This window comes from Tympanuchus pallidicinctus, unplaced genomic scaffold (assembly GCF_026119805.1).
Source record: "Tympanuchus pallidicinctus isolate F22 unplaced genomic scaffold, pur_lepc_1.0 scaffold22, whole genome shotgun sequence".
Classification (NCBI taxonomy): Eukaryota; Metazoa; Chordata; class Aves; order Galliformes; family Phasianidae; genus Tympanuchus; species Tympanuchus pallidicinctus.
Window position 1 is genome coordinate 4,419,886 of NW_026294739.1, and position 19,041 is coordinate 4,438,926.

The 19,041-nt window shown below is 49.7% G+C and overlaps 2 protein-coding genes across 6 annotated transcripts in view; one reads left to right on the forward strand and one right to left on the reverse strand.

Annotated features, from left to right (window-relative positions):
• FARP2 (FERM, ARH/RhoGEF and pleckstrin domain protein 2) overlaps window positions 1-1,216 on the forward strand; it is a 58,808-nt gene extending 57,592 nt beyond the window's left edge. For all 5 annotated transcript variants that reach the window (XM_052687243.1, XM_052687244.1, XM_052687242.1 and 2 more), the window contains one exon: window positions 91-1,216. In XM_052687243.1, the coding sequence (XP_052543203.1) occupies window positions 91-181 (91 nt within the window). In that variant the 3' untranslated portion in view covers window positions 182-1,216. The remainder of the gene's footprint in view (window positions 1-90) is intronic.
• Window positions 1,217-1,949: 733 nt separating this feature from the next.
• Window positions 1,950-18,755, reverse strand: STK25 (serine/threonine kinase 25). Its single transcript, XM_052687249.1, has 12 exons — window positions 18,640-18,755; window positions 18,462-18,543; window positions 12,954-13,184; window positions 11,892-11,948; window positions 10,689-10,797; window positions 9,428-9,585; window positions 8,997-9,182; window positions 8,664-8,809; window positions 8,055-8,169; window positions 7,700-7,771; window positions 4,996-5,132; window positions 1,950-4,106 (listed from the first exon to the last, which is right to left on the reverse strand). The coding sequence occupies exons 2-12, from the start codon at window positions 18,489-18,491 to the stop codon at window positions 4,067-4,069; spliced, it is 1,281 nt and encodes a 426-aa protein (XP_052543209.1). The 5' UTR covers window positions 18,492-18,543; window positions 18,640-18,755; the 3' UTR covers window positions 1,950-4,066.
• Between the last annotated feature and the right edge of the window lie 286 nt (window positions 18,756-19,041).

The window sequence follows — 19,041 nt, forward strand, 5'->3', positions numbered from 1 at the left end:
GTGAAAGCAATACAAGCTGTAACAAAAGCACGAGCTTGTGTTGGTGAGAAGCTGAGCACTCCTACTGCCCTGTTCCTTCTCCTTTCCCAGGTGGATGGAGGTGATCAAGAGGGCCACCAGCTCCCCAGCCAGGTCGAGCCTTCTGCTTCCCAAGGACGAGAAGGATCGGCACACGGACTGAAGGGAGCAGAGCTGGATCTCTGCCATAAACATCGCTAAGAGGCAGGTGGAAGCAGGAGTCTGGGGAGGTGATAAAGCAGAGAACCAGGCAGCTCATTTCTACCTGGTATGGAACGGGAGAGCTTGGCAGTTGCAGACAGGGATCAAGCCCACTCCAAATGGTGTGGGAGAGGGTCACGACTGCTCCAGTTGAACCTACTTAGAGAGAATCTAACAACGGCAGAGCTTTGGTGTGTGCACGTTGTGGAAGGTGCGCTGTGCCAGTTGTATCTGTACAGTAATGCCCTTGCCTGCCCTGCAGGTGGCAAATGCCACCTTTTTTTCATACTATGACTGGATGGTCAGCATACATGGGGGAAAGCAGCAGCTGCTGGGGTGAGTGGTTCACAGCTGCTGGCAGCAGGTTTGCTGGCTCCCAGGGGTTCCCTTCCCTGATGCTCACGGCTGGCTCCAGCCACGGCCCCACTGCTGTCCATGTCAGCTGGCTTGCAGGCCTTAGACTAACAGGGTCCCACAGATGTATTAGCGTAACAAGTGCATTTTGAACAGAAACAGCAGCTCTTGCAGAACAGTTCTGCTACTCAGAGGCTGCCAAGGCAACGATTTTCCAGGGGAAGTGTGAACCTCTGCTGAGGTGTCAGCACGCTGTGGGTTGGTGCAGGTGTGGGGTGTGTGGTTTCTCCTCTGAACTCTGCTATGGTGCATGCTGAGAGGGCCACTTGCTTAGTCTATATCACAGCTCCAGAGTTCCTTTATCCTATTGTAGGTGTTACTTAAGGCATGGGATGGCAAACACTTCACCCTTGTGTGAATGCTATTTTCAAGGCATTTAAAGCAATACAGGAGAACAAGCTTCTCGGAAAGTCACTGTTGCTTGTGCTTCTGTGTCATGTAAAGACTTTTGAGAATCCCTTTTCTTACCTTTAAATATCAAGGGGGAACCATCTTCTATTTCTCGTGAAGGTGTAAAAGTCACTGGATTCTAGATGGAGCATTAGTGTGCGAGGACTCCATTAAATCTCTGTATTAATGCTGACACGGTTGCCATTTGTTGTTTTTGCAAAGCTGTCACAGTTGGTTGCTTCCACAGGACTGAAATAAGGTAAACACTGTCAAATGCTGATGGATGTGGTTTTGAGGGGCTCTAGGTATCCTGCTTTTATTTTGGTATTTGGATAGTAGAAAAAGGACCCAGGAGTTGGTGTAGTGAAAGCAAAAGGAAAGTGTTGTGTGGACAGAGGATTGCTGAGATCCCTGCAAACATGGGAAGCACAGAGACTGACCTGTGTGTTCTCCAGGACTTCAGATTATGGTCTACAGTGCTTTGGGGGATGGAGGCAGGTGGGGGTTTTAACAGAGGTTTCCCAGACTGCTCAGGTGACTGCAGATTCACTCTTCACTGCCACTGTTGTGATGACCGTTGTCCCGTGTAACTTAAATGTCCTTAATTTATTAGTGTCTTCATTTTTAACAATTAACTGTTGTAGGTGAACACGTGTGGATCGACCAAGTATATTATAACCAGCTGAGTTATGTCGTGGAAGTAAATAGCATCTTGATATGAAATGATTTCAGCCTCTTATTCCTGCCAGGTGCAGTGGAGCACTGCACGTGTGCTGTGAAGGGTTTGACGGAGAGCCTGGCTCGCTGGGCACTGCTAGGAGCTGCACGGGGCAGGAAGATGCAGGGCAGGACCAGGCACAAGGCAAAGAAACTGCAGCTTGAACAAATACTTCTTACCTGGTAATAAAAAGGTACACCCCGCCTCCTTTATTCTGTTACTTTATTGAAAGTGGCAGATCCCTTTCAATGCTTTTAAAAACTAAAACCATTGCTGTTTTGAATACTGGACAAAGGCTGTGGGGATTGTTTCCTTTAAAAATTTTACTCATTACACTGCAGTGCATGTGAGTAATAACACAAGGTACCTTACTGACACAACTTGCTACTGTCATGAACAGCAATTTTAAAGCAGCAGGAGCCCTTTCTGCTAGACTGCAGCCTCTGCCTTCAACTCAGTAACTTTTGTGTCTATACATTAACAGCTCCTCCTCTTGAGGGAAAGATGGGTTTGTTGTGTTCCTCGTAAGGCCAGGCTCCAAGGCTGCTCACCTGGAGAAACACGGCCCTGCAGCAGCTCCAACGCAATGAAGCAGCAGCACCTTTTCTCTAGCAGATGAGATCACAGTGTGTGCTGAGCCCGTATTTATCCACCAGAGAGGAACAGGAAAGGACTGACACAAGCTGAAGTGAACACCGCACATGGGGATGGGGAAACGTGTGCTCCTCTGGAGCTCCTTTTAGCCCAGCACTTACCATCTGCAGCTCTGAATCAAAGTACCAAAAATCAAGCCTTACCACTAACACTCTGCCTACCTATCTCTCCTTTAAAAAACGCTGAACAGCCGCAGCTTTTGTTCTCAGTGGCTTTGGGGCGAGCCACATCATTCACACAAACACTCAGAAAGATCTGGGTATCTAAGGTCTTGCTGACTTAATGGGAATATCTTTACAATTAGTGAGCAGATTGCTAAGCAACCGGCTATCAGAAGTTATTATCCTAAGTCTATTTTTCTAGACCTTGACAGTATAGATTATATCAACCTCAATTAAAAAGTAGCTTTATAAACTAGTACTATACAGGAAGCAAAGCTCATTGGGATGGCCCTGCCAGCACACCTTTAAGCAGGCACCGCAGCCGTGGACGTTTCAGTCTCTGCTAGCAACCACCACCCCAGCCTGACAGATAGAGCAGAGCCCTGGCTCCAGCCGGTTTCCAGCCCAGGCAGAAAGAAAAGTCAGAAGGTTCATTTAGGAAGATGGAGAAAGAGGCTGAGAGTGGTTTTGGAAACTCCCACCCACAGCACACGGATGCCTCTGCTGCCAGCCATCCCACCTTCATCTTTCTGCAGAGGACAGGCATCTTGTCCCAGGAGCTGCCCTCGGAAGAACTGAAGCCCTCAGTATTGGCCATGGGCTGCTGTGTTCCCTCTCCTCTCCCTTCTTTTTAATCCTTCTGCAAGGTTTGGGCACATGCAGCTGTCCACTGAGCTCAGAGGTGAGGCCTGCCCAAAGCTGAGCACCAAACCTTCAGTTGCAGAAAGCACCAGGGAAGGAAACCCCAGCAGCTCCCATGCCAAACATAACCACTGGCCCCTCCCAGCCTCTGGAGACCCAAGGCAAGTTCTGCTGTTGCCTGCATCACATGAACCAACGCCTAATGCAAAATGATGTCCCAGAGCCAAAAAAGAAGCAGTCAGCAAACCCATCCTCCCATGGAACAAGCTAGGGAAGAGCAGCCTACTTACTTTACTTTGCCTGCTGCTAGAGTCAAAAGCTTTCTTTACTGGCATGTGAAGGAGTTGAAAGAATCCTTCAGAATATCCAAGGAGCTGTTCTAACTTTCCCAGAGGCTGTAGTGCACTTAGAGCTTGCAAACATACCTGCACTCACACATTACAGCTCACAAACACTTCTGTAGGAAGGGTGGGAGGCTGAACCCGTCAGGCTGGCCTTTGAAACACACACAGCTGAATAGAGGGGAGCCTTCCCCTTCTCCAGCAGGCAGCCATTTACCAGTGGGATTCAAACCAAGCCAAAATGGATACATCCATAGGGAAACAATTAAAAACCGCGTTGATTACATTGTAAAAACAATTAGACCACCCATCTTGGGTTCTGTAAAAGGTCTAAATTGTACTTGCATTGCAAACCTCACCCTGGGTCATCATGGAAACACGTGTAATATGGAGGCTCTGAAATGTCCTGGAGTCCGTAACACAATGTTATATCCAACAGCAGACAGTGGTCTGGATTAGAGATGTAGTTCTTATGAAGCTGGAAAAAATCCTTCCTCCTCTCAGAACAGCAGCAGGGAATGTTTGCATCAGCGGGCAGAGGTCAGGTGGTTCCGACTGTGTGAAAACCTTCAAGAAAGAACAGGGAGGAACAGGTCACTGCTGCCACATAACACCCTCACCTGCAGGAAGCACACACAGCCCAACCAGCCCTGTGGGCAGAAGTGAGGCTGCCTCTGTTTAACCTCTATCCATTCTCTAGATAAAGCTGTCAGTCTTGAAAGGAAGCCCCAGCACTTCAGGAACACAGCCAAGAATTGCAGGGGCTGGAAGGGATCTCTGGAGATCATCCAGTGCAGGCTCCCTGCAGCAGGGTGCACAGGTAGGCGGCCTGGCAGGTATTGCATATTTCTAGAGGAGGACACTCCACCACCCCTCTGAGAAGCCTGTTCCAGTGACTTCACAGATTCTACCTGAGCCTAACAGGAAGTTCTGAGCACCATCGTTTTACAGCAGAAATAAACCAGGATCCCTGAGGCTTTACAAGCCTTCAAAGTGTCAGTTTCATGCTTATACTGACAATTAGAGGCTGCTCGCAGTGAATGATACCAGAGTCGTTGACCCTCAGTCATCCAAGGTGCGTTTATGGGTATCCCCCCTACTCAGCTGGGGGTTAAAACCTTTGAGAGCATCACGAGGACAGATCCTGTAACCCCTGTGCAGCAGTCAGAGTGCTCTCTCCTGCTGTGATTGTTAGCTGTCTGTATGAACAAACCCCACAGCATATTTGCTTCAAAGCCGTAATGACTTGGTAACAAGGCCTTAAGGAGGGCCAGTGTTTTCAGTCCTTCATGTTTAAGGCTATCTATTTTTCCCCACTTGACAGCATCCTATTGCCTCTGATGCCCGGACTGCTCAGCACCACACCTGACTGCAGCTGCAGAGCATAACAGCAGTGCAGTTGGCTGCCAGCCCTGCCCCACTGGCACCCACCTTTGCCCTGAGGACCCTCACTCACCTCTGTACCCGCTCCACCATGTGTGCTATCAGTTTGTCAGAGATGCCAGGGCAGGACTCCTCCGCCAAGCTGAAGGCATTCTCCAGCTCCTCCATAGCTCCCACGTTGCCTCCGGTCTGCTTGTGCTTATCTTTAAGCTGCAACCCAGAAATAGCATGTTAGCTCCTTAGCTCACTGCAGGGAGCACCTGTCAAGCAGTGCAGACATCAAGTTCCTTCCCCTTGTAGGAAGACAGCAGGAGGGTGCAGGAGGGGACCCACGTCTTTCAAAATGGCCTTTTTGTAGGTCAGAAAGATGAGAATGCAAGGTCTGGAATTTAGGCTTTCCTCCAGGTAATAACAGCAATTGAATTCCTTACAACACAGGCTGTGATGTGCTGCTAAACATCCTGTATGATACTAGTGCTGGATCAATAGCCCTGAAAAAACACTGATGTATCTGAACTGGTACAATCTCTTTGCTGCTGAGGACAGCCTAACACCCAGACGCACACCAAAGGCTTCTGGACAGGCAGGGTTCTGAACACTACAGGATCTGGATTAGTCATCACTTCAACAGCTCCAGAAAAGAGTTTTCCCCAGGAGAATGGGGGAACAAAGCCCACAGGAGGGCCAAGGTACGAAGCCTCTGCTTGCACTTAGCATTTTTAGCCCTCTCTCAGTGGGCCTTAGCAAGTGCAAGTCTCCTTGTGCATAATCCTAGCTGTTGATTTGAAATGGCTGTGCCTTCATCATTCAGTTACATCACAGAAACCTCAACACATTGCTGATGCTGAGCCCAAAGCAGTCTGCCACTGCACGGTCACATTCTCTGTCAGTTTCCCACCATTCCCATGTAAGCAGCTCATGCTGCAGCTCATTCCCTGGCACACCAGGATGCAGTGTGCTGTGCGAAAATCAACCCCTTTTGTGGAACAAGAAGTACCTGCCAGCTAACCCCTGTCCAGCTCAATTAGGCTCCCATTAGGCTATGCCAATTAAGGAGCTTTACATAAGCCCCACCGCTCTTTGCCTGCAGTTGCAGTATCAGCCCTCCTGACTGCTGGAGGTCACCTTTCCTCCCCGGGCCAGAAAGCAGGACACCACGAATGGCTGGACATCACCTGACCACAGACTGCCTGCCTTAGAGGCAGGAGGAGACACGGGCTGTCCTGCAGGGAAGCTGCCCACCCAGCGCCGCGCTGTGACGCAGGGCTGCAGCCCTTCAGCTTGACGTGCGTGGGCTGTGTTACATCGCTGCTGCAGAGCAGCTTTCTGAAGGTTAGCAGGGGGCAGAGGGCTGTGCTACACTGCACCATCCAGACTGGCTCTTATTCCGGCTTGGCCCTCTAGGCCCAAATATTGAGCCTGTCCTCTCCTCCTCAGAAGGAGAAGCTGGGTTTCAGGGCTTGCTATTGCCCACACCCGTGCTGATGACCTGCTGTGGGTCACTTTCCATATTAACACCCAATAATAAAGATGCAGGCAGCCATACAAAAGCTCATGAACACCATATCGCTAGAAATTCTGTTGACAAAGCCCAGCTCCAGCCTTTTAATGGAAAGAGGTGATCACAACTTAGCAGATTTCAGAGACATTAATGCAGCAGTGCAAAGCAGATGCTGTTGGTAGGAAGCCAGCACTGAGAAGAACAACATACACACCTGGCTGAGAAGCAGTTTTCCTACAGGTCTTGGAGAAAAGCTTTTTCCCACCTCCTGCTACTGTACACAGAAGCCAGGTTACTTCAGAGATGGCCCAGCACCTCCCCTGCTCCTGATTTTGCTGAGTGGGATCAGCAGGGCCAGCAGGGAAGTCTGACCCAAGGAAAGGAGGGGCAGCAAGTCTGGGGCAAAGGAGCCAAAGCAGAAATGGAAGGCCAAGACATCACCTCCCATCTGATGCCAGCACAGTGGTGCTGCTAAGAAGCCCACAGCTCTTCCCAGAAGGCTGCTAAACAAACAAGACTGAGAAATGGCCAGCAATATGCTGCATGAGAAGCAGCACCTTCTGCCTCATGCATTGACCTCTGCAGTCGAGCACAGTGGACTATGGAAAAGGCCAGTCAGCACAATCCATAGAATCATTAAGATTGAAACAGACATCTAAGATCTCCCAGTCTGTTAGTTCTCCGTTTCCTAAGCAGTGCTGTCTCAAGCACTGAATGCCTGCTTTCCGGAACAGCCTCTGCTTTTTGTCCTGAAGCAGTAAGCCCTCTTTCCACATAAACTCTTTTTCCAAGTCTACTGCAAAGTCCAGAGACCATCCTTGGGAAAGCAGAGCCCTGTGCTGGAACAGCATCAGGATATAGAAAAGAGCAAGTCCTCAGGAGCAGGGAAAGGCATCTGTGACTGGCAGCCCAAAAGAAGGCCCACTGGATCCCGGCACACAGTGTCTGTCTAAGGTATTCCTTACTAAGAACCCCCCGTTTCTACTCTCCTGCTGGGAATAGCAGCTAAAGATCATTGCCAGTGGGCTCCATTGTGATTATCTTCCTCTCTCCCTTAAAGCACTCACCTAAAAAGCCAATTACAAACATTATCCTGTCAGTAACTGTAGCTTTTACTGCACCTCCGCATCCTCACCCAGAACACAAGGCAAAGAAACAGTGAATTTTCAAACTCATTTTCTGTCCATCTGCGACAGGCCACGCAGTCACTCCTGAGCTTTGGTACCCTAGCAACAGAAGATGGCCCAATAGCTGGCAGAGCCAAGGTCCTACTCACCTCCCCAAAGACTGGGTGGACAAGTGTGGAGAGACACTGTGACCGTGGTTGTCTCTTGATGGGCTCAGAAGGCTAGAAAACAAGGAAAGAAGTTATAAGCACATGCAAAGGCTTCCCAAGCTCACAAGCTGCCAAGCCCTTTTTAATTTCACTGCACCTCAATGGCACCTCACCAGATCTCAGGAAAACCACAGCTTGTGTTACCCTGAGGATGTGGAGGAGAGCTCTGAGGCACTAGCCTTGATATTGGACTAAAGCAAATTTTAGACAGAACAGGCACGACTGGCAGCTTCACCAAGCCCCATGGGATTGTGTTAGCTTAGCCCACTTCTAAAGGAACAGATGGCAACCAGACCTTCTGGGAACCATGAAGTGCCATTCCTTTGTGCAGCTTGCTCAAGGAGTTGGGACGAATAGTTGGTGGGAATGTCCAGATTGGGCCCTGGTCTCCGTCCTCTGTGTCTCCATCACTGCCAAAGAAAAGGGGAGGTCAGGACAAAGCCTCAGCTCCACACATGGTTCTGTCTGTGCACTGTCGTAGTCACAAGCTCTCTCCCACACACTGATTCACAAACACAAATATATATATAAGTATTGCCACAGTTATAAAGCCTGAAGCTCTCTGAAAGGAGATACATATGACTGAATGCACATAAAATACAGGTAACAAGAGCCCTGTTTCACTACATCAGATGTTTCTCACTACTGCTTTTGGTTCCTTGCACTCAGGAGGTGTAGAGGTTCCATAGATAAGACTAGACTAGAATAGCAGGCTCCAATGAAGCAGAAAGAGGCACAAGCCTGTTTCTTCAGGCAGCAGTCACTCCCACAAAAACAGACGCTCACATGTTTTCCTGGCTATGACAATGATCTCCAACCCAGGTGGGGAAAAGGACCTCGGTCGCTTTGCACCTGGGCACGTGTGGCACAGAAGGGGCATCTTCCCTGTGCAGTGTGTACATACATGTCAGAATCACCAGAACTTGAATCTTCTCCGTGGCCCTCTGACTTCCAGCGCTTGAATCTGTCAATCAGCTCCATTAGGAATGAGGTTTTCTTGGTGTAGCGTGTGATGAATTTGTGCTTTAGCAACTCTTTAGCTGTTGGCCTCTGGAATAAATAAGGAAAGCAAGCTGCATCTAACCTTCTCTGTACAATAAACATGCAAGTGTACCACCTTCAATTCTTGCCAGTCTGCAAGCTCAGAACTACTTTTTCTTCAGTAGAGAGCAAGTACTGCCCTACAGGGGTATTACAGGTCCTACACTCAAAGGCAGAAATGGAGAGCAGTACTCACAAATCTAGGATCCTTATTGAGGCAGGCTTCCACAAACTCCTTGAAGGGCTTGCTGTGGTGACCTTCAAGTGTTGGAGGGTTATTTTTGGGGATCAGGAAGAGAACCCTCATAGGATGGAGGTCGGAATTTGGAGGCTCTCCCTTTGCTAATTCAATGGCTGTAATTCCAAGGGACCATATGTCTGCCTAAGAGAGGAGTAAAGAACAGTGACTACAGAGCACCAAGGGGCAATTCTGCAACACAGAAGCATGCAACTTTGGCACAGCTGAAGGGCTCATCACATAAGATCACACAGGGTGCTTCACAACTAATAGACAAACTTCTACAAACCCTGAATGATAGGAAAGTACACTACCAGCAGCATTTCCCTGTATTAACCCTACCACCCCCCGCAGCAGCATCAAGCAACCCTTCTCCTGCTCTAGCTCACCTTGAAGTCATAAGCAGACTGTTTGATGACCTCTGGTGCCATCCAGAATGGAGTCCCCACAAAGGTGTTCCTCTTGATTTGTGTGTCTGTCAGTTGTCCAGCCACTCCAAAGTCAGCCAGTTTCACGTCTCCTTGTTCCGAAAGCAGCACATTGGCAGCTGTTCACACAAATAAGTGTTAAGTCCACAAGTTCCCAAGTCATCTGCAACCCACACAGAACTGACCAGTGGGAAGAGACATCCCACAACATCCCCCTTTGCCTCCGTGTAAACCTCAGTTTGGATTCCCAGTGTCAGACTCATCCCTGTGTTCTGCTGGGTAACCCAGAATACTTCTGTGGTGGTAATAAGGAGTAGATTTGAAGGGCCACACAATTACTAGATGTGATTCCTGGATGCACAAAGGTGACAGGCACTTGGCCCAAGGTACCTCAAATGATCTTTACTTTTTTCCCCTCGCCCTTCAGCAGCATTCAGTACAGGTTAAACAGCAGATCCCTGAAAGCAGCTCACTCATCCTGGCCTTGCTTCCCACTCACTCAGCTTAAGAAAGCAGCACTGCTCAGGCTCTGGAGGGAGGGTGGGCTGTAGGTTTGCAGAGCTAGCAGCTATAGAAACTTGCAATATCACGTAGACAACTAAATCCTTTCTGTGTCTCCCTGCATGAAGTTTCCTCATTCTCCTTGTTCACATGCCCTCCTGCAGAGGGTCAGGCAGTGTGCATCCAGCACCGCCCTCCTGCTGTCCTTTGATGCTCTGCTCCTGATGTGAGGCTTCTCTATGGGAGGCAGGTGCCAGATCTCTCTGCCCTGCACATGGCCCGAGGCCACAGCAATCAGGACAAGAGGACACATGCAGCCCTGACTTTCCTGGGCTATGAAACCTGCCTGCAGACACCACTGCAGTAAGTTTTTCACCACGATAACCAGCATGCATGTGCCTTGGCATCCATCAGAAAAGCAAATACCCAGACCTAACAGCCAGCTGATAGTGAAGCACACCATTCACTGACTCCTTTGCTTTAATACCCTGTGTCCATGCAAACTGCAAGTGTCAGAGAAGAGCTACAGATCCTTACTGTTGCACTACATCCTGAAGACAACAAAAACATGAGCTGCAATAAAATGAGAAGTACTAGATTCAGAAACAAGCAACCCTAAGAAACAGTCTTTGAAACCTCTCAGATTAGTTCTGCGTCATCCTTCTGAATTTATGTTTGGAATATCCCTTACAGCACAGACAGCCGAGCTCCCTGCTCTTACCTTTGATGTCCCTGTGGATCTTCCTCTCAGAGTGCAGGTAATCCAAGCCCTTTAGGATTTCCCTCAGGATAGTAGCTATGTAAGTCTCTTCCAAGGGCCCTGGCTTTAGCTGAAAAAGTGCAGGAAGACAACTTAAAGGGTGAGTGATGCTTGCATTTTCAAGCCTCTCCCATTTGTTACTTGGAAACCTTTGTCAAGCAGATCATATTCAGCAGGAAGCACCGACTGCACACAGCCCAGTGCACATCTTATTCTACAAGCAGAATGCCAGACTTTGCACCTGGTTACATGACATGGAAAATCTTTGAAGGCTTTTCTGTTAGTCTCTTAAAGGCTTCCCAGACAAACAGCAGGATGCTCATCTCTTGCTCTCACTTGGAAATACACTGGTGAACAGAACACCTTATCTGTTTCTCTTGTTCAAGCCTCTTTGCCAGCATGCAAGAGCTGAATTTCAGCCATTGCAACAGCAGTGAGAACTTCTGCCTTCTGGCTGTGGCATGACAAGGTACTGTATCACAACTTTTCTCCTTTTAATCAGTTCTCTTCTAAACAAGCCCTGCCTTCTGCTGTTGATTACAGATCCCCCTGCTGCACCCTTCCTCCAACTCAGTGCAGGCTCAGCAGTTTTCACTATATGACCTTAGTTCCTTCTGGAAGAACAGGCTTTATAGTCCCAAAGAGAAAAGCAGAATCCTGTGAAAGAATACAGCACAGCAGAACTTTTTTTTTCCATGTGTTTACTATGCATTAGTGTTCCCCTGAAGTCTGGGGCAGCTTGTTAGACATGATCAGTATTACCAACACCTGTATCCCAACTGTAGGCCAACTCCCTGCCAAAGCCTGATGCCATGCAAGCACTGAACCACAAACTTCTGGCAAGCACAAGACTTCAGTTAGGTGAGCTATGGATTTATGTTGCTCAAGAACAACTTACTGCTGTCAAATTCATTTCACTGTTTTTTTCTGCTGTAAAGCAACAGAACACCCTGGAGAACTGTGTTTCAACAGCTGAGCCCCATGCAAACGTTTACTCTGTGCTGCATATGCATAACCAGCACATCCACCCTGCACTGCCTCCCCTTCAGGCACAGGGCTGTCAGAAAGATGTCACACAGCAAGTCAGCATCTGCCTTGCAGGCATTTCACAAATCAAAGCTTCAGCCAAGATATGTCAGGGCCCAGAGCTTACCACATACTTACCAAATCCAAGGCTGAACCTCCTCCCAGGTACTCCATGATTATCCACAGCTTGGTGCCCTGCAAGTAAGAGCACAGTCCAAGAGCAAAGACGGCTTAAGATCAGGCAGACAAGCAAAACATTTGAGGTGAACAGCCCTTGTGCACAACACAAGAAATGTTGCCTACCACAGCTCTCAGAGACAACAGAGGACCTGCTCCTACCTCTAACATTTGTTTCTCTCCAGTTCTGCCTAAGCAAGCTTAGTACTGCTGAGGGCACCAGACTGCACAGCCCAGGGAGATAAGTATATTGTCTGTCTGGAGCCACTCAGCAGCACTCCAACGGATCTAGCACATCTTGCCAATGACAGGAGAGCTTTGCAGCCTTTGATTACATTAACAGGATTCCAGTTTGAAGGCTAAGGTCAGCAAGGCACTTTCTTTCTCCCTAGAGAAGAGATTTCCAGACTGAGCTTCTGGTAGGAGATAAGCAGCTGGTCCACAAAACCACAGCTTTCATGGTGGTTTTGGCAGAATGCTGAGAAAGTGCATTATCACCTGTGAAAAATATGCAAGGAATAATCGGGATCCAAAGAGCTCAAGGATTGCTGTGCCGTACAGCCAGAGTTACACATGCCTCCAGCAGCTGGCATCATCATTAGGAACTTCTATTGGGGGTTCCTGAACCTGTTCTCAGTAGGAACATCACCACCTCATTGCTCCACCACTCCTTCAAAGACTCAGACCCTGTTCTTTTCATTACTTCTTCAACCCTTCAGTACATCCTTCCCTGCTCCTGTTCCCTCGTAAGGTAGGGAGTGTGGTAAGAGAGTGCCCTGCTCTTGGGACCATACCAGGAACCTCATTTCCACATGCTCTGCAAGTGACTTAAAGACCAGCCTTATATGAAAACCACATACACGCAGTGGACAGAACCACTGCTGCTCCTGCTGCCACACTGACTCAACGCCCATGGCTTGGGCACCCGAGCAGTGCTGTTTACCATCAGCAGCTGTGGCTCCTGCAGAAGCCCAACCCAGTCTCCAAACTTCTGGCAAGAGAATTGCCTTGGCTTTGTCCTACCTTCAAGTAGGAGCCATAATAGCGGGTGATGTAGGGACTGTCACACTGGCTGAGCACTGTAATCTCTTGCTGAATGTCCTCAATTTCATCCTCAGCCTCCTCCAGATCGATAATCTTGATAGCAACCACTTCCTTGGTGCGGTTGTCGATCCCTTTATACACTTCACCAAATGATCCTTTGCCAATCCTCTCCAGCTTGGTGAACAGTTCCTCAGGATCCACCCTGGAGTGCTAAAAGGGGAGGGAGAGAAGGCAAAGGTCAGCAAGTCCCACAGCAGCCTGCAGAGCACCATGCATACCAGATCTGTTTGCCTTGCATCTCCTATCTACACATCTGCTGTGTTGTTGAATTCACCTGAAGCCCACAGGCCCTACGTGGGCTCAGAAACGTATCAAAGAACACATCCAGGATAAGAGCTGAAGCAGACTTTTACATCTGCTCCTGCAGATCAGAGCTGGAGAGGAACAGGAGAGAGGCCAGAAAGGAGAATGTCAGCAGGATCCACTCCTAAGAAGGCAGCAGCTCTTTTGGGACAGGACTGATGTGGCATGCAGCTCAAGTGCAGGCACCAAACTGGGGCCAAACGAGCTTCATGAGCAAGGACTCATCCATACCTGAATGAAAGGCAGGTGAGGTGTATCAGAACCAAATTTCATCTGAAGACTGGGATGAGAAAATAGGCACAGATCAGAGGCCATCAGAAGTTCACAGACACGTTTCCCTTCTCACATTCAAACATTTGACTGATTTGAATGATTTTCGCCTCCCCTACTTGTTGGAGGGCAACATACTCCAGCAGTACAAACACCAATTCCCATCAGCTGCCTTTACTGCAGCCTGGTTTTCAGGCAGACCCAGCCCTGACGGAGCCTCGCATCTCTCAGGAGGTCAGCAGCACTCTGTGAGGCCTCTGCCCACCCCACAGTACAAGGAGCCACATGGACACCCTGTCTGCACTTCTGGAACAGCCTCCTCCAGCTGGCACACTCAGGCACAAGAGTGAATAGCATTTTCCTTATTTGATAAGCATATCAACTAGGAAGCTACTGACATGACCATCAGAGAAATACTGACTCACAGTGGCTGGGCTTCAAAGTTAACTCTTTGATAAGAATAAGCACAACAAGGGAGGAAGAATCATCTCCTGATGTTCTTTCATTCTGTTCAGCTGCAGACCAAGAGGGCCTGCTCTGCTTCATGCTATTAAAAGTCTCTTTGTGATTAATTTTTTTTGCCTTAAAAAAAGGTCTAGTTTAAACAAAAAGAAAAAAATCTGGCAAATACAGCTTGACCTACAGGAAGCAGACAAGTGGTTACAGGGAGTTCTCCACACCCAGAACTTCTCAGTCTCACCTCACACGTCACCCAAAGGGACCACTCCCATGCAAGGACTTTGAGCTGGGCAGAGATTTTATCTGAGCACGAGGCAGTGGTGTTTTTGCAACTAGCACCAGGTTTAGCAGCATCCCTGGGTGCTCCTTACTGATTAACCAAGCAGTCATTACATGTTGTTTGCCTTCTGCACCCAGTACATTGCTGCAGGGAGTAAGCTTCACAGTCAGCTCACTCAACAGTATTTCCACATGCATTCCAGTCCAAGATACAGATGGATAACCAAATATCCTTCTGCATCCATGGCTACACCCAAACAGGCTGTATTTGAACAAACGCACTGGGAGCAGACTGCAGGGGATAGGCAGTGAGGAAATGAGATGGAGATACATAACAGAGTGGAGAGAGTGAAGGAAAGGAAGATCTGAGCTTGAGAAGTGTCAGAAACCAGCACAAGAACAACAGCTGTGGTGCAGGAGGAACAGCTTGACTACATGCAGTTCCCACCTGTTGGCCTCTTTAACAAGAAGGGGCAGCAAAGTGGCCCAGGCACTGCCTCACGCAGTCACCTGCTGCACAGGAGGAACATCATTCATCCCACCAGCCAGCCACCAAGGAGAGAAAGAGAACCATCTCTGAGCAGCACCTGGCTCAGCACACATTCTGCAGGGCAGCAAGACTGCAAGGAAACCTCCCTCTCCTCCTACCTGGATCATTTTTTCCATGAGAAAACAAAGGACAAGGGATGAGCTACTGCTTCCCTTCTCAGCCTTGTGTGGCACATTGAGGAATTGGGGCTGAAACTCTTCAAGAATGGGACAACAGCAGAGCACTGGTTGCTTCAGGCAGCTTCTGGGACAGCCAGCAGTTTGTGTTGCAGGCTCTGTCATCACAGCTTCCTGAACAAGCGTCTATACTTTGAGGTAGGTGTATCGTGCTTTTTGAGGAACAAAGCAGCTCAGGGGTGGTAGAGAAGACAGACCATGACAAGCACAAGAAAACTTTGCCCAAGGAACTCAAGAAAGTAATACAACTCTGATATTTGGTTACCCTTCTGTATTTTTGACTGGAATGCACCTGGAAATCCTGTTGAGTGAGAAGAAGGAATGAGGCCAGAACTATTCAATTGCAGGTGCTAGATTTACCTTGTTGTAGCTTGCACTTCAAAACTGATTTGGAAATGCTTCAAAGCTCTTAGGTGACAGGGTGAGAGTATGCCCTGTGCCACACTGCAGCAGGATGTAGGGGAATAGAATAACACATTTTATGTAACCTGACTCGCTCCTGCACCAATAAATCTGTTCATGTGGAGCACTGCAATGAGGGGTCATAAAAAGCAGAATCTGTCCCTTTTCTAAATACCCACTGATCTCAGCACCAGTCTTTTTGTCAGAGAACTGCCCTGCAAAGCTACAAACTTTATTAGTAGAAATGCAAGAAGCCAGATGAAATAACTCACACCTGTACAAACAGTCACAGATAACCCAAAGCACATCATTAGCACCTCTCAGCTTTGCAACTCTTGGCCAGCTCGAGATCTTCCCATTTTCTTAGATATTCACAGACCCCACCAGGGCTGCAGAGCAGAGCTCTGGGTCACTGCCAGAAGAGCTGACTGCTCCCCTTGTTGTGCTGCAATGTATAAGCCTTCAAGGGATGAGCACTTCACTGCTCACCTTTTGTCTGACTGCTTGTGTTACATCACAGTTCTGGAGCAGAAGGCCTCGTGCTGTTTCTCCCCACTGAGTGCATTCAGACTAGAGATGGCTCAGAGTTGGGCAGCACACAGAGCACTATCTTGTTTGTACACACAGAAAGAAAACAAGTGTGAGAAGGACGAGGATGATCCACCAGTAATGTGCCATCTGGGATCTAATCTCTTTGAAACTTCCCTGTCTGTGAAACGACAGCACGGTCAGCTGCTGAACCCGAGACAGTTTCCAGCTTCAGGAGCATAAGAGAGAAATTCTCAACACTTTGAACCTCAAATATGAAACACATACATAATCTATTGTCTGAGACTCCCAACTTGCTTCACTGATAGCACTGTTTTGCTTCAAGGTAAGAAAGTATTAGCTAAAGAACTTGAGAGTTTCTCAAGGTCACTTAAAGGAACAACAGAACTGGAAACAAGCTGGATTTGGAGCTTTAAAGACTGCAGTGCAAATACATCATCGAGAGGGTAGAGCTCCCAACAGAGGCCCACTGCAGTGTGTACACAGCAAAGGTCAACCTAGAGAAGAGAGCACCCAGCTGGCCTGGGCAGGGAGGGAGCAGCACTGAGATAAAGCAGCTTAGGGATCTGCCTAAGGTAACCCAGCACATCAGCAACAGATAAGGAATAAGGACAAATCAAGACCCTGACATCCCAATCCAAGTCCTATAGTCTCTCTATTTTTACAGCACCTCCTCACCAGTGCTTAAGACTTGGCTAGCAGAATATATGGGAACTGCTGAGTCCCAGCCTGAAGCACTGACCGAGCACCCGGGAAAGGAGCTGATCAGCCCTGGGAGCACAGGTGAAGGCAATTCAGCTGTGTGACTGGAACAGGTGGAGCCTGGCTGCACCTCTCTTAGACCTCATTTAAGGGCTGACTGCCATTGGGGAAGGATCTCTCTGGAGATTCCTCCTTGGTGAAGCTTTCCTCTGTAAACCAACAATCTTCTGCCCTTCCTTTATAGCAGCTCTCTATTGTGCTGGTCCTTCCATCGTCACACCTTTGTTGTAATGCCTTTCCCATTGTACTGATCTGTACAATTACACAGAACTTTAAGCCAATTCTCACTGCTGTTCCAGGAAGCCCCAATTAAACAGAGTATAAGGTGCCACCAAGGATTCTAGAAGAGACCCAAGGAAGGAACAGGTAACACACACTGCTTTCCTATTTGAGCTCTGGAGTTAGCACAGTATGACAATCTCTTAAGACACCTGACGTTTGCCTAATTTACAGGTTAGATAACCAGAACTTTTAATAGTCTCTATTGTTGAACGCTGTCTACAAAAAAGCTTCAGAGCAACCACTCTGCACCAACAGAGCTCAGCTCCCTGCCTTGAGCAGACAGAATCCTTCCTTCTCTCATTTCTCTCCCTGTACTGTGACACACTGAGGCACTAAATTTGCATTTAATTCCACCAGTGCTTTGAGGAAACAGTGTATGTGAAAGGCAGCATGCAAACCAAGATGCATTGCAAATCAATTTTAAACCAGAAGGGGTTTGGAGGAAGCATCATCTCAAACTGCTGAAGCTTTTAGTGCTGTAGTACTACAACTATAAGTGGAAAGGACTCTGGGCAGCCTGGTCTGGTGGTGGTTGGTGACCCTCCCTGTGGCAGGGGGTTTGAAAATAGGTGATCACTGTGGTCCTTTTCAACTCAGGCCATTCTGTGATTCTGTGAAAAGGCTCCAGAGAGACCTGAAGAAGGGCTGTTAAGAAGGAAGGAGACAGACTTCACTTCAGCAGGGTCTGCTGTGACAGGACAAGGGGAAACGGTTTCAAACCAGAAGAGGAAAGACTCAAACTGGATATTGATCACAGAAGGAAGAAATTTCTTACATTAAGAGCAGCGAAGCAGTGGCACAGGATGCCCAGATTGGTGGTGCTGCCCCATCTCTGCAGACACCCGAGGTCAGGATGGATGGGGTCTGAGCACCTGATGGAGCTGTGGGTGTCCCTGCTCAGTGCAGAGGTTGGACCAGATGCCTTTAAGGGGCTCTTCTGACTCTATGTAAAGAGGAACACCCAGATTTCTCCCCAGAGATCTGCACTCAGCGCTAACACCTGCCAACCACCAAACATACCAGCAGCCAAGCTCAGAAGAAGGATGATCCAAGCTGATACCGCTCACGTGCTTTTAGCCCCGAGTCACGACATCATCTCATGCCATCACGACAGCAGGACGTACTTACAGCCCCCGAGGGGTAGGACACCCCAGCGCTCAGCGTCACACGGGATCGCTGAGGCCGGAGAAGCCCTTAGGATGCCGAAGCCGCAGCAGCACATCCATCGCTGTGACCCCGCGGCGCACCGAGCGTACAGAGCCCGCTCCGCCGGGTTTCGGCGCGGCGTGCCCAGGCCGCCTCAGCCGAAGGCCGGGGCGACAGCTGCCAGCGAACAAAGCGCGGCTCCGCGGGCTGCGAGCCGAGCCGCGACTGCCGGCGGCGGGCGGCCCTTACCTGGCTGGCGAAGTCCCTCAGGTGAGCCATGCCTGCGCGATCCTCGGGGCCGCGCGGGCGGCGCTCCTCGGCCGGCGCTCAGCTGCGGGAGACAACACAGCGGCTGTGCACGGACCCGTCTCGCCCGCGCGGCCCCGCGATCCCCGCTCCGCCCCCCCGGTCCCTCCGCGTCCCCCACCTACGGCCCTCGTCCCCCCGGCGGAGCGCTGTGCGGCGCCATGCCGGGACCCGGCGCGCGGAGCCGCCGCCCGCCCTGGGACACCGAGCTCGGCCGCGGCGCCGGGAGCGACGACGCGGCGCCGAGTGGAAGCGGGAGGGGAGGCCGCGCCGCGCCGCCTGCTGGGAGCTGTAGTTCCCGCCCCGCCCCGCGCCGCCCGGGTGCCGCCCGTACGGACCGCGTGTCCCGGCGAGCCGCGCGCGGGGCGGGCGGAGCGGCTGAGGGGAAGCGGAGGCGCGGACTACGGCTCCCGTGGCACTGCGCGGCGCCGGCTGTGCGCTGCGGTGCTGGGGTTACGGCGGCAGGGAGCGGTGCTTAACGCCTTGTGTTGGTTTCGTTTAAGGCGAGCCCTCGTGAAGTGCC

Excerpts from the sequence above, each read along its gene's own strand:
- STK25 (XM_052687249.1), bottom strand. The coding sequence starts at position 18,491 with ATGGCTCACCTGAGGGACTTCGCCAGCCAG. Across the intron at positions 8,170-8,663 it reads AGTTCTGGTGATTCTGACAT|TGATGGAGACACAGAGGACG; the intron begins GTATGTACACAC and ends TTTCTTTGGCAG. Across the intron at positions 7,772-8,054 it reads CACTTCATGGTTCCCAGAAG|CCTTCTGAGCCCATCAAGAG; the intron begins GTCTGGTTGCCA and ends CTTGTTTTCTAG.